Below are 26,008 nucleotides of genomic sequence, written 5' to 3' on the forward strand. Positions count from 1 at the left end.
GCACGGCACAGAAAATGAAAATGCAGAGTCTGCTAGCAGTCATAAACACTTTTCAAGATGCAAGGAAGCCAGGAACAGCAATATGTGTATTATTAACTTCTCATATTACCTTTAGACAAACACAAAGACACAATAAATAAAATGGTTTGGTGGACCTTTAAAAGAGAAAAGACATACTGTTGAACATCAAAACATGTAGCATAATTAAACATACATTAAAGACTATTGGTAAATGTATAGTGTACATTGTTCTATAATCTGATTATTTAGATTGTAAGCTCTTTGGAGCAGGAAGCTCCTTCATCGGGTGTCTGTTAGCACATTTACTTCCTTTGTAACTGTATATATATATTTGTTGAACCATCTGTACTGTTAAAGAAATGTACAACACTGCATTTACATTGGTGCTGTATAAGTAATGATATACATACATACATAAATACAAATATTAATATGTTAATTTTGAGGACAGTCCTTTTTAAGAAGCAACTGACCCTTAAATGATGATATGCAAGCAACTTTTTAATTCCCAAGAACAAAAGTAATTTAAATACTGTGGAGTGAATGTAATTGGGTTTTTTTTTTTCTTAGTACACTATTTCATTCAAAATGTTGGGCTTCAGTACACACAGAACTATCACAGAATCAAGTTAAAGCAAGATCTGAAGAAAGGTCATGCAATATAAACAAGACACAAAGAAAACAATTGGTAACCATAACTTACATATTAGGTTGCAAATGAAAAGTTTATAACGCCATCAAAAGCCTGCAAAGCATTTATTGAATTACAGTACTTAAATTAGCTTTTGGTATGTTCCATATGAAGGCAGAAAAGAAGCCAATGTTCAACAGGTATACACAGCCGCACAACCTACAATCCACACACTCCTGCAATGGTTGTGCAGAAAGCCCTAGATGATAGGCACAAATCATATACTGCAACGTAACATATTAAAGGAGCCACACATACTTGACAAATAACACGCAGGTGGGGAGCTCGCCCCATTAAACCTGTGCATCATGATCGTTTAATATTTTATGTTGCAGAAAAGAAGCTAATGCCATCTACAGATGCATTCAAATCTAAAGCATACATCCTTTTTAAGGTTATGTGGACTGTCCGCTCATGTGTGTCCTTGTGATCTCTGAATCCGAAAAGCTTTCTTCCTCCAGTGTACTGGTTTCAAAGTCACCAATATTTTCAGGTAAGTCAGGATCGACATCATCATTGCTTTCTGCACTATAGTCAACTTCCTCAATGAACCGAGGTTCATCATCCTCCAAAACATAGGTGGTGGGACTAAAAAGGGGGGAGAAAAAATGGAGTGAGTAAAGGCCTGTAGTTCTTCAGATGATCTTAAAAGGATTATGTCATGATTTTTATAGTTTACTTTTTATTTCTAAATTACACTGTTTACATTGCAAATAATTCACTCTACCATTTAAAATTTTATTCTTGAACCAGCAAATGTATTTTTTTAGCTGCAATATTGGTGTGGAGTCATATCAGATCTTTGTGCCTGATTCTGAGCTTCTTGGAGGAGCCAGCACTACAGGAAAGAACTGCTCTGAGGCAGCTATTGTTTCTACCCTTCTCATTGTACTTCAATACGACCCAAGTCGTGTAATAGCAAAGCAGGCTTTTTCCGGCTTGGATGATACCCTTATGTATACCACTAGATGGGGAGGGGGAGAACTTTTACTAATGCAAACTATTATCTTTACAATGCCCAAAGGGCAGGTACGGGGGTCTTTGGTGTCATGAGAACTCATTAACTCTCATTGTATTCAATGAATTTGGGCCTTAAGTCCCACTGCCTCTGTTTATTAATTGCATATGAGGTTAAAGGAACAGTAACACCAACATACTTTAAAGTGTTTTAAAGTAATGAAAATATCATGTACTGTTGTCCTGCACTTTTAAAACTGATCTGTTTGCTTCACAAACACTACTATAGTCTATATAAACAAGCTGCTGTGTAGCGATGGCGGATATTGAAAAAAGGCTATATCGCACAGGTTAAATAGTGGATAACAGATAACATTATGTGCTACAGAACTTATCTGCTATGTAACCTGAGCCTTTTCTCCTTTGAATGGCTGCTCCCATTGCTTCACAGCACCTTATTTATATATAACAACAGTAGTGTTTCTGAAACAAACACATCCGTTTTTACCAGTGCAGGGCAATATTGCATTATATTTGTATTACTTTAAAACACTTTTCATTTTTTGATGTTACTGTTCCTTAAAGTTCCCACTAATCCTGTTGTATTAAGGGTTAGTTCCCACAAGGAGATTCGGGGAGATTTTGTCGTTCTCGTGAGGCAACTTCGGAGGACTTCTGAAAACGCAGCGCCACATGTGCTTTAGCGGATGGGAAGACACGAGGAGGCAGTTCGGGGAGATTGACGCCCAGAAGAAGAGACTATTAGTTGTCAGGCGACAAAATCTCCCCGAATCTCCTCGTGTGAACTAAGTACTAACCCTTAATGTAGTTTGGGTACCGCTACGTCTCCCCCTCATTATATAATGTATTTATAATTTAGAGTTACTGTATATAAAAGCCAATAGAACATTATTTTAATGTGTATGTATGTATGTATATATATATATATTTATATATATCAGACAGTTTTTCCATACACAGTTTTTACCTAGCAAAGAAATGCATGAAGCCACCCTAAATTATTGGGAAGCAGTAAAGTAAGTTTTGCATATTCATCCATGTGCTAAAATTCATGGCTGCAGTAGCAGCAGTGCTATTAACTCATGAAGGTATTATTACTTCAGGCAGCTGAATCCTTTAGCAAAGGTGTCAGGTAGCTGCTATCTGTATAGCTCCCTACTGTTCTGTTTTCAGTCTGCTGGGGGGGAGAGAGGGGGATGATATAATTCGAACTTGCAGTGTAGCAGTAAAGGCCAGGGCCACAAGGGCAGGCCCGGACTGGCAATCTGTGGGTTCTGGCAAATGCCAGAGGGGCTGCTATAAGGTGCCATAGAAAGTCACTATTTAGTGGGCTGGTGGAGGCTGGGCCTCTGCGTGGGCTGATTGGGCCTCTGTGCACCTGAAATGCCAGGGCCTATTTTCATTCTCAGTCCGGACCTGCACAAGGGGAAGAAATCAGATAGCTGAAATACGCTGGCTGATTTTAGTCCCTACTGCAGGCACTACCCTCATTGCTTTTTCTCATTATAAAGTGTTGAATTGGCGCCTGAACGAATAGACTTCTGCAGATTTAGCCTCAAAATGCAGAGATTACAGTTCATCACCAAAATCTGCTGAGTCTGTTCACACAGGAGCCAATGTAACACTTCCTAATAAGAAAAATGGAGGAGGCTACTGCTGGCGGTAGGGGCAGCTCTGGTAACTATGCTAGTCCAACGGAATACCTCTGCACTAGAAAAATGGCAGGGTATCTAGATGGCCCTTTATTTATTTTATGTATTTCCAGTTTTGAGTGGCTCCAGTTTCAGTTGAATTTTAGAATAACATTACCACTGCAACACTCTTAACAAAAGCATTAAATCAAATTTTGAGGGTTTGATTTATTAACAGCAATGATTTCAAGATTTGGCTGCATTTGGAATAACTGATGGATGAACTAACGTTACTGAACCTTTCTAAACATAATACCTCTCTTCTCTCTGAGTAATAGTTTCTGGTTATATAGTATTTCACTTATAAGGACAGAAAAAAAACAAGCAACCTCCACCCAGTTTTATTGCTCTCCTATGGGGCTGGAAAAACATATTTGCAGAGAAACTTTAAGTGCTTCTAAATATTTCATCAGAGACAAGCTTCTACTGAATGCTACATCTCCATTGTTATCCCTAATCATATAATACACATTATATTGCTATAAAATGTTGTGCATATCCACATTTTATTCAACATTAAAAACCTTGGCTTGAATCCAAATAAATAATTGAATGTAACTGTCTAGGCGAAAACGACTTAAAAGGGATCTATAATTTGCTTTATGTAGCCTGATTATGAAATTTAGTCAGAGGCAGCCTCATGGCAAAAAGCTGACTGAGTGGTCTGCAATAGGTATTCTAAGCAAGAACACAGAACAGCTACTTGATAGCAATTAGAAACAAGCACAGTAGTGATGTGCAGGGCAGGCAGAAATCTGTGGGTCAGGTGAGTTCAGGACAAAAAAAATGTGCTGCCACTACGGCTGCTGGTTGTCAGTGCCAAGTTGAAACACATGCATTTTTATTTGTATACTGTAGCTAGGGGACAGAAAGCTAGCCTTATTGTTGGTGTCATAGTGCTTCTGGAGCCTGCCTCCTTTTGTCATCAGCAAGGGGACAAAACAGGTTTGGGTCGGGCTTGGGTATACAAGTCCTTACCCTCAGGCCGAGTTAAAAAGGGGTGGGTTTGTGGGTCAGAAATTTTACAACCTGCACTTCACTAAAGCACAGATAAGGAAGTCTAGTTCAGACTCCTTGATCAGGTTTTGGATTGTAAGTGTCCTTAAAGGAAAACTATACCCCCCAAACAATGTAGGTCTCTATTAAAGATACTGAGTAAAACAGCTCATGTGTAAAACCCTGCTTCATGTAAATGAACCATTATCATAATAATATACTTTTTTAGTAGTATGTGCCATTGGGTAATCATAAATAGAAAATTGCCATTTTAAAAAATAAGGGCCGTCCCCTGAGATCGTAAGATTCACTGTGCACACATACAAACCACATGTAAGGTCACATGAGCCAATTAACAGACAGAGTTCAGCCTTTTGCTTCCTCACTTCTTCCTGTTACAGTTAGTGTTGTAGTATTTCTGGTCAGGTGATCTCTGAGGCAGCACAGGGACCATCACGAAATGGTGGTTCAAGGCAAGAGATGTAAAAGGGCAATATTTATGTAAATATATATTCCAGTTTGGTAAGATTCTTTAATATGTCATTCAATTTGATATAAACTATCTGTTGCTTAAGTATTCATTTTGGGGGTATAGTTTTCCTTTAATGAGAATCCTTCTTGTAAGGACAATGTCCTATAAGGTGTTTTTTCACCTGCATGGTAACTACCCGAAAATATCTCAGCAGTTTATACTAAGGGAATTGATGTTTCCAAAACAGTCCAATTTCATAATCAAGAAAAAATGCAGAAAGAAGCAATTTTGCACAATTACTTGATTGAACACAGCATTTCCCATAGTCCATGCTGAGCAATTTTTGATGCATGCTAGTGAGAATCACATTGTCCCATTCATGTTAAACGAGGATGAAAAACTCCAATGTTTTAATGGACTGGGAAAATAAAGTTGAGACTTATACAGAACCTCACCAGTTTTTACTTGCAAAGTTTTTTATGGTGACTTTTCATGTTTTTTATGGTGACTTTTCATGTTTTTTCCCCCTTAATATATCCTGACTATTTGAGGTTTCAGAAAATGCTTACATGTATTTTTTCAGGTTCAAGAAAAAACTGCTGACTCGATTTGATAAATACCCCAGCCCCATGTGTCTTGTATTACATCCCTCCCATACATAAGTCTCTTATATAGAAAGAAACATAACCAACATGGGATAAAAGACATGGAAATGGGAACACAAACCATTGAAGTTGGACAATATACTAAACATAGAACTGGCAGGTACTGTACTGTATTTAATAGCATATTCCCAGTTTCCAGAAATATGAGAAGACCATTTCTCACAGAGCACATTTTAAGAAAACAATTCTTTTTATTTTTAATGATTTCATTTTTCTCTGTGCCTTGTACTTGATAGTAACAAAACTAGCACAAATCCATATTCTTCATTTAATTAAAAAAATAATAGTAAATTTATGGTACATTAACCCAAATTATGAAAAGATCCCTTGCCCAAAAAAACCCCAAGTCCCAAGGTTCCAAAATCGAAACCCCATACCTGTATTTAGAATTTACCGTCTATGAATGTGTCTGCGCATCTACCTGGTTACACATTGTGTTTAACTTCCCTTTAATAAAAATATCTGCATTAAAGAGTTTTCGCAGAAATCCCTAAGGATAGATAGACCAGCATAAAATACATTAGTACTCTGGTTGCAAGAGATCTCATGCTATGATTAATGAACAGTGTTCTAAGACAGTACAAAACTTCACAAGATCCAGTAATTCAATCTCTACAGTAGTGTATGTTTGAAAATGCTTTTACATGAAGGATTAATGCATTTTGCACATGTTGCTTTTAATGTAAATCATAACTCTCCACTGAATACAAACCGGATGCTCATTAAAAAAAAAACACTTTAATTTCTGGCAATATATGAATATAAACATTATCTGTCTAGAAGTTTCTCGAAATACTGTATGTAGGTGAGAAAACTTGGCTTATACTTTGTGGAATAAAAGTGGATAGTAGAACCTCATTGCATTAGTTGCCATTTAGCCTGGCTGTGACTGTCACATATGGACTAAAGGTGGAATTGCACAAAGCTGATTCATCGCACTGAGCAACTAAAATGTCTATGTTATATAAATATAGAGGTATAGTTGTGAACCAGAATGCTTGGGACCTGGGGTTTTCTGGATAAGGGATCTTTCTGTAATTTGGATTATAATAATAATAACTCAAGGCTGCTGAAAACATTTAGACATTAAATAAACCAAATAGTATTGTTTTGCCACAAATATTTATGCAGATAAGTAAAGAACAAACACAGGGTACTGTTTTATTACTACAGAAAATAATAATAATAAAAACATTTTGGTCCCGCACAAAGGACTTTTATCAAGACATGATAAAGGTCCTCTGTGAAAGACTGAAACACTGACTTACACCATTAAAGTTTTGCACATAAATTAAGTTACTTAATGTTTACATGATTCTCTAGTAAGATATGAAGATCCAAATTACGGAAAGATCTGTTACCCAGGAAAAAAACCAGGTCCCAAGCATTCTGGATAACAGGTCCCATACATGGAACTCCAAGGTAACTTATAATATCCTCATATTTTGCAACAGGGGGTACTTTATTTATTATAATACACAAGTTTTAGTGAGTATTGTGGCAGAAATGACATCACTACTCACCATTTATAACTGATGATATCACTACTCACCATTTATAAGGATATCATTTACCAGATATTCATGGCTTTTGTGTATTATATAGTGGATAATGTACCCCCTACTGTAATTTATAAAGATATTATGTTACCGAGGAGTTATGTGACCATATAAAAGCACGAGGCCGAAGGCCGAGTGCTTTTATACAGGTCACATAACTCCGAGGTGACTATTAATATCTTTATAAATTTTAAGTAGGGGGTACATTATCCATTATAATCTAAAGTTTTCTGAGTTCAGCTTTTACTTCCTGAAGATTTCTGTTTGCTTTTTACATAATGCCATAATGCCAACTAGTCTATTTTGCTGGTGTCTCTCTTTGTTTATTTTTATCTTTCCCTGCAGCGCTTTTAAGAGACTAGGTACCTGTATTTATTCTTGCTTTCTTCAGGTTCTTTTAAAGTAGCCCGCTCTGTGTGACGTCTTCCACTGCATCAGAGATGGCTGAATGCAAGGGAAGGAGGGGGAAGTTTGATAGTGGGAGGGGGTGGGAGCGGCAGAAGTAACAAGAGCGAATAGTGTCAGGATGTGAGAGAGGCAGAAGGACTGTGACTGGAGAAGGAGCAGAAGAGGGAAATAGACGTAGACGAGCAAGTCTGAAGTTTGTTAGCTGGAGGGTGGTATACGCAGAAGTAACGATCGACTAAAGAGTGACAGGGTGTGGGAGGGGCTTGGAGGGGGGGCGGTAGAGGGAGAGAGACGCAGAATGAGCGAGATTAGAGGTGGACGAGGAAGAGAACAGGGAGAGAAATGCGGAGGGAGGAAATGGCAGAGGGTGGGAGAGTGGAAAAAAAGCCAGCAAGACTGTAACAGAAGGCACGAGCGAGCACACCACGTGATGGAGGAAGTGATAAGTGAGGCGGACAGACAGGAAGAAAAGCTGCAGGTAGCGTGCGTCAGTGACCACTGCTGACTCATTGAGTTATAAACGGCGCGTTCTGACGCCAGAACGCGCTGTTTATAAAGATATAATTTACAGTCTGGTCCCATAGGGAAATGACCAGACTGTAGATTATAAGGATATAATACACAAAAGCCATGAATATCTTGTAAATTATATCCTTATAAACGGTGAGTAGTGATGTCATCAGTTATAAACGGTGAGTAGTGATGTTATTTCTGTCACATGACTCACTAAAATTTGTGTATTATAATTAATAAAGTACCCCCAGTTGAAAAATATGAGGATATTATAAGTTACCTCGGAGTTCCATGACCTGTATAAAAACACTCGGCCTTCGGCCTCGTGTTTTTATATGGTCATGAAACTCCTCGGTAACTTATAATATCCTTATATTTTACAAGAGGGGGTACTTTATTCACTATATATTTTATAGCATACAGTACTGTGTATGATTAAAAAAGTGCTTTGACTGTAAGCAGTTTATCATTTTAGGTTATCTAAACACTACAGAATACTAACTTGCAACCAACACCTATTAACAATACAGTTAAAGGAATTGTTCAGTGTGAAAATAAAAACTGTGTAAATAGACAGGCTGTGCAAAATAAAAAATGTTTCTAATATAGTTAGTTAGCCAAAAATGTAATGTATAAAGACTGGAGTGACTGGATGTGTAACTTGTCAGTCAGAACTCAACTTCCTGCTTTTCAGCTCTCTTGGTTTACACTGACTGGTTACCCTGGTTACCAGCCAGTAACCAATCAGAGACTTGAGGGGGGGCCACATGGGTCATTTCTGTTGCTTTTGAATCTGAGCTGAATGCTGAGGATCAATTACAAACTCACTGAACAGAAATGTACCATGTGTCCCCCCTTCAAGTCGCTGACTAACTCAGAGTTATAGAGCTGAAACCAGGAAGTTGGATTCTGGCTGTTTTATTAGACATCTGTTCACTCCAGCCTTTATATATTACATTTTTGGCTAACTAACTATATTAGAAACATTTTTTATTTTGCACAGCCTATCTATTTACACAGTTTTTATTTTCACACTGAACTATTCCTTTAATACATATCAAGTTAAATCCCGGACTATTACAAAATAAACTGGTATACCCACATGCTTAATACTTACATAACTATGTATAATGCATTTCTACACATTTTGCATTATAATTTATACAGAGGGCAGATCATGACCTGTTGTGGTTCGCTGGTGAGTATGATATTTATTGTCAAAAACAACAAACAATTTTCTGAAGATTAATTAAATTAATGATAATTATGAATCTTCAAGGGGACGTATGTTAAGTACAGAAAATGTAATGCATCTTTGGAAAATTAATAAAAAACATATTGAAAAAAAAGCACCAAACAAAAGGGAGGGAGGATACCTGTTGCTTTACTTCTCATGGTGCACATACCCTGCCTACTCCATAAAGTTTGCACTGCTTTAAAAGAAACTTATATTTAACACACATTTTTAAAAAAAATTTATTTACTGTTAAAGGCTCATTAAGAGGCAGTTCTATAAGTATACTTATTAAAGAAAACTTTAACTTTCAGAGTGGGATAATTCCTTTTTCCTGCTGTTTCATATACACACCATCCACCGTGTATTAGTATTCACCGATATAGAAAGTTGAAACAGACTGGAACATAGGCAGTACTTTTGTCTGCAATCACCCTTTATTGGTGCTGAATCACAACATGTTTCGGGAATATATCCCCTTTTTCAAGTGATACTCCCCGAAGCATGTCGTGATTCAGCACGAATAAAGGGTGACTGCAGACAAAAGTACTGCCTATGTTCCAGTCTGTTTCAACTTTCTATAAGTGTCATGCACTCTTTACTTAAAGTATGTGTTGATTTAATAGTACTAGTGGCATAAATTAAAAGGCTAAACATTAAAGACTACAACTGAGTAGTGTAAGAATAAATAAGAATAAATTAGCAATCTAATTACTTACTAGGCACAAGTCTCTGTGTTTAAGCTACGATACCATTAGACCTTGTAAACAGAATCATATGGCTAAGTGACAGAAGAGCAATCAGTGGATTCATTATTTGCATGTTATCCAATACTTACCAGAGTAAAGCTAAATGGGGACTTGGCATAGATACTAACAGCCCAGCTGTTTTATACTTGTGGTGTTTCAAAGGGACAGAATACACATAAATTCACTCTTTGCTTAGGGTTGCAGAAGGCTGCTAAGAATATCAATTCCCGCAAGCAATCCACTATGTCATATTTTCCCAGTGATAGTTGGCTTATTTTCATAACACAATATTATTCACGTATGTCAATGAAGGAGAGCAGGCAATAAGGAAAACCTGGATTCTTCTGTGGACTTCTCTAGGCATAATAAAACTAAAAGGTTTATGTATAATAAAAGAGAGGATGTTTCTTTTTAAGATGTATAATTTAATGCTGGTTTGTACTGCGAAAAGACTGCTTATGAAGTTGTCCAGGAACTCGCTACTAAAACGGTTCTGAAGGGTGTTCACTGCATTAATAAATCCCAGCATTCTTTTTAAGGTGTAACTAAACATCTGTTGCAAGCTGGGCAATAGTATTTCTATTAAAAATTATTTACAATATACAGGCTTGGGACTTGTTATCCAGAACACTCAGAACCTGGTGTCCGGGTAATTTAGATTTTCAGATCTTAAGTCTACTAGAAAACAATTTAAGCATTAAATAAACCCACTAGGCTGGTTTTGCCCCTAATCAGGATTACTAATTATATCATATCTGGGATCAAGAACTAGGAACTGTTTTATTATTAGAGAAAAGGGAAATGATTAAAAAAAAATTGAATTATTTGATTAAAATGTACTCTATGGGAGATGGCATTCCTGTAATTTGGAGCTTTCTGGATAACGCATCCCTTCCCTTCCCTGTACTTTATTTTCTTTTCCTGTGGATAATTTGGAGAACTGAATGCACCACTCTCTGTAAAGTAAGGAACCCTGAGCAATGAGCATGTATGTCCAGTGGGTGCTCTACTTCCTCTCTTTTTTTAAGGGACATGGCTGTTTAAATTACATTAAAAAGAACTTAAATAAGATGTTGCTATACTAGAGTGGGAACTGAACTGACAGCCACCCTTCTGTCTCAAAAGGCTATCCAATTTGTGGTATGGAAGACTGAGACCCTGGGTCTGGAAGACTAAGGGGCAGATTTATCAAAATGAGCTTAATAAATAAAACATCCAAATTTTTTAGGATTTTTAGAACTGTATTTATGTAATGGTTGTTTTACCCATTGATAAATACAATTCTAAAAATTCCATAGGAAGGAATAGAAAATGGGTGAGTATTTATTTATTAAGCACTAAGCTCACATTTTGATAAATCTGCCCCTAAGAGTAGACTGTGGTATGGAAGACTGAGAATATCCAGACAGAGAGGCTTTAAAATAGCTTCTTCATCTATGCCCCCTTTGAGACTATTGAGGAGATCAAAGTGGCACTTGATAATTTCAGATCTTTTCAAGGAGTCACCTGATTTCAAAAACAATAACTCAAACTTAATTGATGTCCATTATCTGGAAACCCATTATCCAAAAGCTTCCCAAATTACGAAATGGATGTCTCCCTTAGACTCCATTAAAAATAAAATAAAATTGAAAGTTTTAAAAATTATTTCCTTTTTTCTGCAATAATAAAACAGCACCTTGTACTTGATCCCAGCTAATTATAATCATTACTGGAAGCAAAACCAATTTATGGGGTTTATTTAATGTTTACATGATTTTCTAGTAATCAGAGACGAAATGGGTAGCACTCCAGGATAAAGTTAAAAAATGCCTTTATTTACCAACAGCAGGGCAGCATAAATAAAGGCATTTTTTAACTTTATCCTGGAGTGCTGCCCATTTTGTCTCTGATTTCTGTATACCGGTGGGGAAGGACACTGCGGGAGGTGCACCCAAACAATTGAGAAAATGAACCAGGTGTGTGCCCCTCAAATCCTCTTTGAAATTATTTTCTAGTAGACTTAAGGTATAAACATCCAAATTATGGAAAGATCCGTTATCCGGAAAACCCCAGGTCCCGAGCATTCTGGATAACAGGTCCAATACTTGTTCTGCCTTGCTATCAATTATACTCATATATTGGCAATCAATGTAAACATCATTGATTGGTTACATCAGGCTCAATAAATGAGAGGTTTGTGTAAAGTGAAACAAAAAGGACACATAATATCATTTTACAGACCATTGTATAAACAGTTCAAATTAGGCAGAAAACCATTGTTTATTGTTAAAGGTCCTAAAAAAGACCACAAATCAATATTCGAGGTAGAATATGATGTTAGCATTTTTAAAGCTTTAAAACATGTATTCTTCAATTAGAATAGTTACTATGAAATCTATAAAGCTTTAATTATCACACATCTAGCAGTTATTGTAATAATGGAAGCAATTTTTATTACATTTAGGGGGTTATTTATTAAACCTCGAATGTTTCTGGTTGGGCCAGAAACATAAAATCCAAATTTTTCAAAATGTATTATACCACGATGCTGCAAAAAGCCAGAATCTGAAAATCCGCCACCTCAGACCTGTCGAGGTCCTGTATAGGTCAGTGGAAGAGGCACCTATCCCACATTGAAGTTATTGTGGTCTTCTGTGGGTTTAGCTCAAAAATCTGACTTTTTTGGTGTTTTCGGGCAAGAACTTGAAATAAATGTACGATTCAGGTTTTCAAGTTCAAGTTTTTTACCGAAAATTATTATAATAATATTAATAAATAAGGCAAAATCGGGCATGGGAGTTTGGGCGAGCTTTTTTTATTGGGACAATAAGACAAATTTGGATTTTAGTAAATAACCCCCTTAATGATCTGTAATAGCAAAAACTCACATGAAGAATGCATTGATAAGATATACGGTAAAGTTTTAATGTTTAGAAAGTCATCACCATAGTGTTTGTTAGGTTAGGTTTTTTCTAGTTTTTAAAACTAAAACTGGTGTAATTTTGGTTCAGTTTGATTGCAAAACAGTATATTCCTTTGATTTCTCAAACATATTTTAGTGATAAATATGGCTACATAGTTTCGCCCCCAAGAATAGTTCCAGTCTTGTGTTTGTAAATACATAATATAATAAATATATTTATTATTTCATATATTTTATATCAGCTATCTTTTTGTGTATTGCACACAGTTTACAACTGATTTTGGTCAATTTTTTTTAGGTTGGCCAAGTTAGTCAGATGAAGCTTATGGACTTTCTTATTCAAATGGTGTCACAGTATCTAAATTAGATTGAGATCTGAGCGATAAGTGCAATATTATCCCCTTATTTATTACATTTCTGAGTGCAGAAACAGAACATTTTACTTTGTGTCACAATTTAGCTGCACTGATGTGGATTACAAGAATTTAGTGACCATGGGCCACATCCCGAAATGAATTTAGCACTGAAATTCAAAGAATGTAACTAAGATATCTATTGTTAAAGGACAGGTAACACCAACAAATCATAACAAAAAAAAAGATTTTATGCATTTAAATATAAAACAATACTATTCTGCACTGGTAAAAAGTGTGCATTTGTTTCAGAAACTCAACTACACACTTACAAAGTAAAAACAACATTTTTAGTTCATATATAGACAGATCAACAGTAGTCAACCATTATATATGGCATAATGACAGCCTCTCTCATATAAAATAGGACATTTATTGCTAAGACATGTGCCTATTTGTAGGCACTGGATAACAAATACAATAATGTGTACATCTAAAAATGCTTTCAACCCAGAATTAAAATAATTTCCAACAAAGAATTAATATTGATTGAAAGCAAACTCATGGCTGATGTCTGCACGGCGAGGAGTGAAATCCAAAGACCACAGCAATACTTTTTATATATTGAATGCCTTGTAATCATTTTAAAGCCAGGTTTTAACATAATTGGCCAACGATTACTTGCTGAATCACTGAGAATGCAATTTTATATGTGTTTAAATGGAAATGATCTGATAGTGCTAGATGTGACCTTTTGGCCTTTCTTGTTATACCTCTCCATCAATCTTGTCAGGAACCACCCCCGGTACAAATCTCCAATTATAGTCCTCCTGCTACAGAATTAATGGGTGTGTTCTAGTTAAGCAGTATAATTTATTTGAAATTTCCACTAAACAGATAGCACTCAGCATTTTAAAAGCTTCACTGCAATTGGAACTACTTTGCTGGGAAAGCATTTTGTTGCTTGTGCGGAGTCTGATTAGCCACTCTGATTCTACAGTACTGCCAATTAAAGGCAAAGCAATAAGAACATCCCTGCTACTGCATTTTTAAGTAATTAAAGAATATTTCTCTCTATTTAATATAATTTGTTTGATTTGTTCCCAGACTTTACAGCCCAGATTTACGGTGTTACTTCTAACTAGGTTTTCGCTGTAACAGTTCCCACCATAGATTACAACTAATCTATCCAGCAACATCAGCTTACATTTAATTCAGTTTCTTCTGTAATAATTATTCTGCTTCTATCATTCATTATCAAATACAATTAAAATACAAAGTTTTAATTTGCCAAAAATTATTACAACAACAAAATCTTACAATAAATTCTTACAAAATGAAGTATTGTACCAGTTGTGGTACAGGTACCATTTCCATGGATCATATTACAGGGTACAGTGCCAAACTCACATTTAGGGCCCAAGCAGGCAGCACTCAAGTGAGGCATTTCAAGATGCACACAAAAAAGATCTGCCAAAAGAGGGTTTATTGTTTGTGGGCCAAAGTGGGCTGATTGAACTTTGGCAGGATCATAATAAGGCCATATGCAGACCTGTTGTGGAAGTTCAGCATCTATGGACCAATGTGGTCCTCACAAATTAAATTTTTTACCCTGCTGCCAGACAGGTTTAGGTCAGGCAGTTGCATTGGTTTCATACATAGTAAAATTAGCTGCTGACTTGATCTGGATTGGCAAAGGCTGCAGGCAATGTTGGCCCATGTATAGCCATCTTAAATCTTTCTACCAACAATGTCACCATTTTTCCTCTTAAACTTGTTCTTTACTAAATGATATTTTTTTCTAAATCTGTATTTCGTTACAACCATGTTGTTCCTACTCCCAAAGCACAACATTTATAATCTGCCATCCATTAATCTCGTATCCTTCTCTCCCTGATGTCCTATCCTCAATTATCAACCAATTCCTTCCCTACTTTGCCTTCCTTTTCTATTTTGCTATCCTCTTTTCTAACTTTTAATTTCTACTCCCTTTCACTTTTGCTCTCTCCATATCCCTTTAGCTCTCCACTGCATTATTCCATTTTATTCTCTAATTAATGACGGGCTTTACTATGTGTTGCTTTCTGGAAAAAAAATTATACTACACATGGCAAAATGAAAAATAAGGTAAGTGTTACCTTGCAACTTTGCAACTGGACTCAATCAGTTCATTTTCTATGTCAATTAGGCTTGGAGGCAGAGTGAGTTCCATAGGTGAGGTTAGTCGCTTCAGACGAAGTAGTCCTACACAGAACTTGGCACCCATCTCTTCTAACTCCTTAGTACCGATCTGTAAATCCTATAGGCAGAATTACAAGGGTAAGAGTTATACAAGCCATCTTGATAACTTCTTAAAATTTTAGTTTTAAAAAAACTAAAGGAAGAGATCACCTTTTGAAAACATGATTAAAAATAAACAATCAGCCCATATAAAACATTTACAGTACCATAAGTTACAAAACATCCTGCAGCAGATTTTTAAACACACAACAAAGCTTCTCTTTCCAACAGACAATTAGCTGCTTATATACTAGAACTCAATTTAATCTTGTTTTAATCTGAAAACAAAATAATTCCACAAACTGAACTAATTTATCAAAAAAATTTCTGCAAAAAAACAGAGCGACAAAATGTCTCAAAACAATCAAGCGTCAATTCGTATCATACAATTAACCCTCACTCTGAAAACTCAACGTTATCGAATTTTTGCTGTGAAAACACAACTTTTTCGGATTATCAGACAAAAAATGCCAACTTCATCGGATTACCCAGTGCAGAACATGATGTCAAGAAAAGGGATTTTCTCATGATTTTCATCCATATTAAGGTAATGGAAAACATGCAAGTTCATGTGGCGAGCTGTTTGAGCCTCAGCCATGTTTGCCCCCAATAAGTAAATGTTAAACTGTCCCTTTTATACACAGCTCCTGTTCTGATTTTGCACTTTTAAAAGGTATGCAAATAACACATATATTTTAAGAAAAGAAGAAAACTGTTGGACACCTTGTTAAATACTTTTAGTAAAAGTTTCTAAGTACATTTTTATTTTTCTCTTCAATCTTTTTACTGCTGTCTGTCTGAATACCTCTGGTGATTTAAGATTACTGTTTAATATTTATGGCAAGGGCATACTTGCATCTGAATAATGCATCTGAGAAGCATGATGAAGAAAACAAGCACAGTTAAAATGCCCTAAAACACAGAGCGTAACCTTCTTTGTCAACCTTATAATATAGGGCATTAGAGATGTCGCGAACTGTTCGCCGGCGAACTTGTTCGCGCGAACATCGGGTGTTCGCGCTCGCCGGAAGTTCGCGAACGTCGCGCGACGTTCGCCATTTTGGGTTCGCCATTGTTGGCGCTTTTTTTTGCCCTCTCACCCCAGACCAGCAGGTACATGGCAGCCAATCAGGAAGCTCTCCCCTGGACCACTCCCCTTCCCTATAAAAACCGAAGCCCTGCAGCGTTTTTTCACTCTGCCTGTGTGTGCTGAAGAGATAGTGTAGGGAGAGAGCTGCTGCCTGTTAGTGATTTCAGGGACAGTTGAAAGTTTGCTGGCTAGTAATCGTTTTGATACTGCTCTGTTATTGGAGGGACAGAAGTCTGCAGGGGTTTGAGGGACATTTAAGCTTAGGTAGCTTTGCTGGCTAGTAATCTACCTTCTACTGCAGTGCTCTGTATGTAGCTGCAGTGGGCAGCTGTCCTGCTTCTGATCTCATCTGCTGACTGCTGCAATAACAGTAGTCCTTGTAAGGACTGCTTTTATTTATTTTTTTGTTGTTTTACTACTACTACTACTACTACTATAAGAGCCCAGTGCTATTAGTCTAGCAGTGTTGGGGAGTGGGACTGGTGTGCTAATCTGCTGCTCCTAGTAGTTCAGCAGCACCAACTTTAATTTTTTTTTTTAATATTCATTTTTTTTTTATTTTACTTTTTTTTATTTTACTACCGCTGTAGTAGTGTATAAGTTGACCTTTTAGGCATTATTTGCCCTGTAGGCATTATTTGCACACTGTTTTCTTCAACCCGCCATCGAGCTGTGTGACCTTGTTCACATTCTGTCTAAATATCCATAATATTACCGTCTCCAGAAAAAACACCGGAGTCACTTTTTTCAAGCAGCCATAATATATTTTACGTAATCCGTATCCACCGCTGTAGTAGTGTATACGTTGGCCTTGTAGGCATTATTTGCACACTGTTTTCTTCAACCCGCCATCGAGCTGTGTGACCTTGTTCCCATTCTGTCTAAATATCCATAATATTACCGTCTCCAGAAAAAACACCGGAGTCACTTTTTTCAAGCAGCATTCATATATTTTACGTAATCCGTATCCACCGCTGTAGTAGTGTATACGTTGACCTTGTAGGCATTGTTTGCCCAGTTTTTTTGGCCGCAGCCACTGAAGCACAGAGGCCAGAAAAAATATGCCATATAAATGCTGAAAATAGTAATTTTTTGCCATACGTTGACTCAACGTATATGGCAAAAAATGACTATTTTCAGCATTTATATGGCATATTTTTTCTGGCAACTGTGCTTCAGTGGCTGCAACCAAAAAAACTGGGCAAACAATGTCTACAAGGTCAACGTATGGCGAAAAATGACTATTTTCAGCATTTATATGGCATATTTTTTATGGCAACTGTGCTTCAGTGGCTGCGTCCAAAAAAACTGGGCAAACAATGCCTACAAGGTCAACGTATGGCAGTTGTTTAAAGAGAACAGTAGATTACTAGCCAGCAAAGCTACCTAAGCTAAAATGTCCCTCAAATCCCTGCAGACTTCTGTCCCTCCAATACAGAGCAGTATCAAGCAGATTACTAGCCAGCAAACTTACTATCATCTGTCCCTGAAATCACTAACAGCTCTCCCCCTACACTATCTCTTCCAAGCACACACAGGCAGATTTTTCAGATACATTTTTGCCCTTGATCCCCCTCTGGCATGCCACTGTCCAGGTCGTTGCACCCTTTAAACAACTTTAAAATCATTTTTCTGGCCAGAAATGTCTTTTCTAGATGTTAAAGTTCGCCTTCCCATTGAAGTCTATGGGGTTCGCGAACCGTTCGCGAACCGCTCGCATTTTTGCGCAAGTTCGCGAATATGTTCGCGAACTTTTTTTCCGACGTTCGCTACATCCCTATAGGGCATTTTAGATTTGTAAAACATACATTATGGAAAACTAAGGCATGTGCACAATGCTTTAATTAAAACTAACTTAAAGACTTCCTATCATTGTCACACTGTCTATAACACAAACAGGCAATGATGGAAGCATGTTTTTGCTTTGGTTCTGGCTGATGGATTCATGTGCTTTAACAAAATAGTTAAAATTTATGAGACTTCATTTCAGAAATGTATGATGGTTCATCAATCAGATGGCTGCATCAACTATGATCAAGAAATCAATTTGCCAGCAGGATAATAATTTGTCTCTGTCAAATGTAAAACCACTTAGTGACCAGAGGGATATACAGTGCCAATATAATACAAAATGCAATAGAAACCAGGGTGTGTCTGAATGGTTTGATACTCTATTAGAAGGAATACTGTCATTAAGGGACTTGTAATAGTTCTATAAAAAGCGTTAAGATTATCTGCAGATCAATAAACAAACCCTAGGGAAAACAACTTAGAATCCCATAAAAAAAACACCGGCCTTGGTAAAATTATAGGGATTGCTCTTCTAGGGATTTGCTCTTCTAGGCTTTCTTAAACCACAGATTTAACATAGTTCTGTATAAAGTACAAACAAGTTCAACTGAGAGTGCTTTCTGATCATGCCTCCGCTATTATTTTTTTAATTTTATTTGCTTCTGCCTGATTAGATTTCTGGATGGTCTTGCCATAGTAAGTAGCTGTAAGGTTTCATTGTTATATAGTTGATTTGCTATTTCAACTTGGATTCAGCAGAATCCTTCTTGGAGGATTCTGTATTTGGCATAACCCTACATAAAAAATTAGATTTTAGTCATGTCATATGCATTTGAGTGCTAAAGCATACAAGTCCCATCAAGGCAAATCTCTGTGGTAATACAGTATACAAGATGTAATAGTAAGAAAGACTGACAAATCCTACTGTAATAATCCCATATTTGACTAATTAAATAGGGTATTTTAGCTGCCAATGACATAGTACATACCTTCAGGAGACATATAGCATGAGGTTTTACCTTACCAAGCAGACTTGACTTAAAGGAGAAGGAAAGCTACGGAGGCATTTTATTGCCAATAGATTAGCTGCAATAGTACAAGCTAGAATGCTATATTTATTCTGTAGAATGTTTTACCATACCTGAGTAAAAAGCTCTAGAAACTCTCTGTTTGTTTAGGATAGGAGCTGCAGTATTAATGTGGTGTGACATCACTTCCTGCCTGAGTCTCTCCCTGCTCTGGGCTCAGATTACAGAAGAGAAGGGAGGGGTGGGGGGAGAGCAGCAAACTGAGCATGCTCTTGCCCAGGGCAATGAGGTTTAAGCTGAAGGCAGGAAGTCTGATACAGAAGCTCATGTGTACACAATAGAAGGAAAGAAATGCAGTGTTTCTTTTGATAGGGGACTCAAAGCAACATTACTTTGGGGTTTTACTGGTATATTTAGATGGACCTTTCTGATAAGGCTTACTTTTTACTTTTTAACTTTTCCTTCTCCTTTAATCACTAGATCCCAGCAGCAAAACGATTTTAATAAATAGATACTATTATTGCTTATCAATCAGTGTCCCACTGGGCCCCCTATTCCTCCAAGGTTAACCAGCATTTGCAAGGTCTGCTTTTTCTATAGTTATGCCTTTGTTGTTAAAACTAAATATTCTTTGGCCATATGATGACATTTTAATGAATTAATAGCAAAATGCCTTTCAAACATGTACACTAATATTCTGAGTTATAGAACTTTACTATAAAATGACCATTTAGGCCAACTGCATTAGAGCTGTGAATAACTGGAGCTCCTGAGAGTTCCTGGTACATCCCTGTCCTCTGGCATACATCAACAACGATCAACACGATTTTTAGTTGTGAGCAAAGAGTTCCTATCTGAATGGATGGTAATGGCTTCGATTTTAATCCCGACTAATCACTTTTTTTTGGTTGTTGCCAACAATCATGACCATAATAATGAATAAATCTTTAATACTACATACTAAAGAAATGGTCTAATATCTTACTGACCAAGGGTTAACCGCTGATGTCAAATAACTGAAGTGGACCACAATCTAAGCCTATATTATACAACACACATTGGTATATAGTCAATCTCCGATTTTACATAGCCCTGTTTTACATTTACAGTCCCTTCAAGTTCTAATGCATTTAAATGGGAGTATTTCTCATATTTTAAGTATGTTTTCCGACATTTTACATCATAATTTTGTCCCGTTTGCCTTGAAGACTCCCCTATGAATGTGACTTTCCCTGCATTTTAATTAGCTTTACAGCATTTTTAGGAAAACCCCAATTTTACATTCCCCATTTTAAGTTTTTCCAGAGTATATGTATCTGTCACTCATTACTAAAGCTTCCCAAAATCTACACTGCACAATCACTACTGCCCCTACAACTACACTTAAAAGAAGCATGGGACAGTTCATGCTGTCTGAGGGTACCATGAAAGGGGCGGGACAAAGCTGCCAGGCAGGGGATTAGTTGTGGGGTTTAATTACACAGTTGGGGGTGGAGTTTAGTGGACTTAAAGAAGTAACGGCTAAGCAGGGCATCCATTTTTGAAAGAGCAAATGGGAGTCCCACCCTCCGTCCCTTGGATTAACCTTTTGTGCTAGTTGTCACAATTGTGGCCTGGGTAGTGGGGCACAGGTTAAGTCGACGTGGAATGGGGAGTATTGGGACTGGATGATTAGGATGTGATGTGAGGGGATAGTCCATTGTCATAGCCAGGCGGCAGGTCCCTGGCAATGGGGAGAGTTAGTTGAGAAGCTGGATTTTTACCAAGTCCCAAGTTGGTTAGACTCGGTTGGTGGTGTTCCTCTCTAAGAGCTTTGGTCTCTAGGAGGCACAATCGGCTGGTGGCTGGTAAAATTGCATGCACCTAATTGGGTCCATTGCCAGGGAACTTGCAGTGGATAATAATTTACTGTTAAATCACAGTTGAGATGTGCACATTGTTGTTAATATGCAATTTTTATTTCTATATTTATGTTATGTATTGTTTGGTGCAATAAAGCTGTGGCTGAAAAAGACTCCAATAATAAAGTGATGAAGAGAGTGGATTATTTCTAGGCCAGTTTGGGGTAAGAAGGCAGGAAGCTCAGAGGCTCAGCACAGCTACAGTTACACTTCACAAGTCCCAAGTTCCCCCAACCAGCATGACTTCAGAGCCACTGTACTTGATCCAAACTAAGATATAATTAATCCTTATTGGAAGGAAAACCAGCCTATTGGTTTATTTAATGCTTATAAGATTTTATAGTAGACTTAAGGTACGAACATCCAGATTACAGAAAGATCCATTATCCAGAAAATCCCAGGCCCTGAGCATTCTGGATAACAAGTCCCAATACCTGTACCTTTTTCAATAAATGACTGGCATTTCCCAAATATTTTTCTTTCAGACCACTAAGTCAATATTTCTGCTATTCAGTTGTTCAAGTGAGATTAAACATGCCCTATATTATTTATAAGGAGGTATTATCTAGGTTATCAGCTCCACAGTCATAGCAATTGTGAATCATAAGAATACAAGAAGACATAGGTATTAAAGTGGTTTCCTTAAGGCTGAAAGTAAACCAAATCCAAAAGAAATAAGCTAAAGATAAACATACTTTATCAGAGATTTGGCAGAGGATACTGGGATACTAGATAAGGATGAATTTAATTTCCTGTGGAAGGAAATTTAGTCCACTGCATAAACTATTTAAATTATGTCATGAAGGTGAAACACAAATCGTAAAATTCCTTGCCAAGATGGACTCTAGGGGTAAGCTATTCCAATCTTTTCATTATTTACACCAAAAAGTTATTTTAATAAATGTCCACTTTAAGCCAAACTGCAGAGGATAGGGAATTATACACAGTCTGTAGTAATTGTAAGCAAATCATAGTTATAAAAAACACATACACACGTTGAAACTGTCCACCTTTTAAAAACAAAAAAAGAAATAGGACGTATTTTTATAAAGATGCTTAATGTGACTAAAGCCGGCATAAGAAATAACAGCTGTGCTAAGCTTCCTAGTTCAGCTTGTATTTGTGAACCTGTACACCTGTGTGTTATTATACTGAAGGATCATGAAGGTATTGTCCAATAAAAATGGAAGCCCAGCAGTTTCCTACAACTAGTACTACTCCCTAGGCACCCCATGGTATTCTGAGACACAATCGCCTAACACCAATGTAATTAATTTATAATATACAAAGCTGACATGGCTCATGGGGAATGAATGAGAATTCAGAACAACCATATAAATATGTGAATGATCTCACACAAATTATTTTTAAAAGTATATTTTGTAATGTGTTTTGGCAGCATAAGAACAATTCCAAGTACCACCAGTTCACATCAGGTGGTTCAATACCTTCTACCTTCCACCATCCACTTTTAAGCTGAATTAACTTTAACCAGGTCTTTCCCTACTGGTACATTTCACAATAAAGAACTCTCTCTGCCAAAATCCATTGGCACATACATTTAAATTTAAGTGGCCTTGTTGTAACCATAGAAACATCAAATATAAACATCAGCTACAGCTTTGGCTTATGCTATCCTGTTTCTTTCAATTGCATAAATGTATTACACTGACTTTGTGGCTTACATGAGCAGTGTAGTAAATAGCTCAGCCAGGGGGTGGCTGGCTTGTTATCAGCCTAGAAGGTAAAGCTGTCTGGAAGGCGACTTTCCGTCCCTATTCCTCCCTATACCCTTATATGTACACTTCAGGCATTTTTTAGTCTGAAGATTTACGCTTACTTGACTTTACATCTTTGCCCCTCTTTCTTCCTACAAGGGTAGCAGCTAGACAAAACCTGGTAGACATATTTTGTTACAAACAAATCTAAGAACATCTAATTTTTACATTTAGTTTCATTTAAAAAGCTAATAAAATATAAGGTCATAAGGTCAGTGGGAGTTAATTATCATTTTGCCTCATCTGAATTATGTGATAATTCTACATATAAATCGCCTGAAGGTTAAACGAGGCCCTGTGAAGGCAAAATTCAGTACTATTTACCTTATACTTTCCTTGATCACAACCACACAACGTGCTTTCCATTGTGTAACTTCGCTGGACTCCAATTTCTTTCCAGACAACAACACGGGCAGTCGATTCCTTGGATTTTTCCACTACAAAACTACAGCTGCTCATGGAAAATGCTGGAGCTATCTGGTTTAGAACCTTGGGAAGTGTCTAAAAGTCAAAAAAATATATATCTTAAAATTGTATTTAATCTATCCCACAAGATGGCAGTGTTGTATATATATTTTCACAAAACAAAACCATTCACTACTACAGTAAAAATTTAAGTTCTATACACACACCAACATTTTATTAATTTAGAACACAGGTTAGTAAACTATTGGATTAAGTCGCTAGCAAAGCAGTGGATGGGGGGGAGGCCTAGGCTAGAGCATTGTTAACACTTATACTACATCCTATGGAAGGATCATACTGCCTGCAGCCCAGCATAACCCACAGGCTTTGCTCTTTTATTTACAGAGGTTGAGAAACAGGGAGGTTAAGTAGTTCTGGGCTTTGGATAGCGTAGGGGCAGTCTGGCTAAGACAGACCATTGCTGCAATTTATTAAAAAGTAATACTGACACGTTTGTACTGTACATGAAATAGGCAGAAATTAATTCCACAAGCCACTAACTAGACACAAATTGTTGTTAAATAGATAAATATAATGAAAGGCATATTTTAATACAATAATATTTCATGTAAATTAAAGTACAGGTATTGGATCTGTTATCTAGAATTGATAATAGATGACATACCTGTATACTGTTTTTATTCTTCAGAACAAGTTTAGCTTTCCAAATACAGTGTATAAGAGAATTGGTTTAGTAGCACAGGATTATAATATACAGGAATGTGATTCGTTATCCGGAAACCCGTTATCCAGAAAGCTCAGAATTATGGAAAGGCCATTTCCCATAGACTTAATTTTATCTAAATAATCCAAAGTTTTTAAAAATGGTTTCCTTTTTTCTCTGTAATAATAAAACAGTAATTTATAGTTGATCCAAACTAAGATTTGATTAATGTTTATTGTAAGCAAACCCAGCCTATTGGGATTATTTCATGCTTACATAATTTTCTAGTAGACTTAAGGTATGAGTATCCAAATTAAGAAAAGATCAGTTATCTGGAAAACCCCAGGTTCCAAGCATTCTGGATAATAGATTTCATACCTGTACATGCTGTGTCGGCACATGCTTAACTTTTAGCCTTCAGCGCTTTGGCTTTTGCTAAATTTGCCGGGTTTACTCTACTGCACATGCGCCAAGAAGTATCTTCACTAGAAATGCCTGGGACACCATGAAAGAGTTAAAACACCAGTGTGTTTTTTCCACAGACATGAAATATTTATTTCACTGGGGAGGTTTTGGCACCCTCCAGCAGTGAAATTCCCTTTATAAACATAAAACAAAACACTTTTAAATAATTCATGTAGTTGCTTCTCACCTTGTATCCACTTTCTTCCACCATATCACATGAGGCAGCATTAGCATTAGTGTGCCACACTGTCTCTTTAATGCTGCAACCATACATAAAAACATTTTTCTTGCGAGAATGGCCATGGTAATCACAATAAACCTAAAAAGACAAACGGTTGATAAACGGTATGGGAAGTCTCAGTTATGACGAATGGCTGACCAGTTTGGGATTTACATTGGTGATGAGGAAGGGATAGGATTACAATGTATAAATATATGAAGGGCACATCCAATAAAATTTTTGGCAACTTATTAGGTCATACTGGTGAGTGCCGTGAATTTCTCTCAAATTGGTACTGGCAGTTTCAGGAAATTGCTCGATGGCTTTTTAGCACAGGAGAAAATACAAGTTACTGATATTAATACTCTAAAACAATGCTGATCTGGTCCAATTCCCTATGGATATAAGCAAGAATTTTCCTCCGTCTCAGTTGTACCTTTTATCAGGCACAAGGTCCAGGACCAGATGGCTGAACTCAAACCTCTTTGCTTTATATTACATGATTCCTTGAGGTCTGGCAAGGTGCAGAGAGATTGATCATTTGCTAATGTGGTGCCACTATTCAAACAGAGATCCCACTCTCAGCCTAAAAACTATACTATACGCAGTAGGAGGCCTGTATGGAGCTACTGCGCATGTGCCCGAAAGTCACAAAGTTTCTGATTTCTTTTTCGGAAACTTCGTGACTTTCGGAGCATGTGCAGTAGATCCGAATTGGCAAATGCCTCCTACTGCGCATGCGCCACCAAATGCCGATGACTACAGGAAGAAAAGCGTTTGGGAGGAGATGCCTGCCGTGAACTCCACTGGAGAAGGCCTAGAAGGAGGAGTAAGTAACAAGTTAGGGGCAGGAGGATGGGGGGCCTACGCAGGGGAGGGATTTTTGCGCCTAGGGGGTTGAATTCTCCTTTAAATGGATAACTGGGCAGCAAACTGGCAAGTGAGGTTCAATGTTGATAAATACAATGTTATGGCCTTACATAAATGAGAGTTATACACTAAATGGTAGTGTGTTGGAGGTAGTATTAACTACTGCATTACTCTGGGCAGTGTCATACAGTGGCTACCAAAGCATATGAAGTACCTTCTTG

At 37.1% G+C, this 26,008-nt stretch overlaps 1 protein-coding gene across 1 annotated transcript in view; it reads right to left on the reverse strand.

The window, feature by feature from the left end:
- Positions 1–763: 763 nt before the first annotated feature.
- Positions 764–26,008, reverse strand: part of agtpbp1.L (ATP/GTP binding carboxypeptidase 1 L homeolog) — a gene marked incomplete at its 5' end in the record, with an annotated part of 73,533 nt that continues 48,288 nt past the window's right edge. Inside the window, 4 exon segments of the mRNA NM_001093635.1 lie at positions 764–1,300; positions 15,374–15,534; positions 23,428–23,604; positions 24,885–25,016. Coding sequence (NP_001087104.1) covers positions 1,108–1,300; positions 15,374–15,534; positions 23,428–23,604; positions 24,885–25,016 — 663 coding nt within the window. The 3' untranslated portion in view covers positions 764–1,107.

This window comes from Xenopus laevis, chromosome 1L (genome assembly GCF_017654675.1).
Source record: "Xenopus laevis strain J_2021 chromosome 1L, Xenopus_laevis_v10.1, whole genome shotgun sequence".
Lineage (NCBI taxonomy): Eukaryota > Metazoa > Chordata > Amphibia > Anura > Pipidae > Xenopus > Xenopus laevis.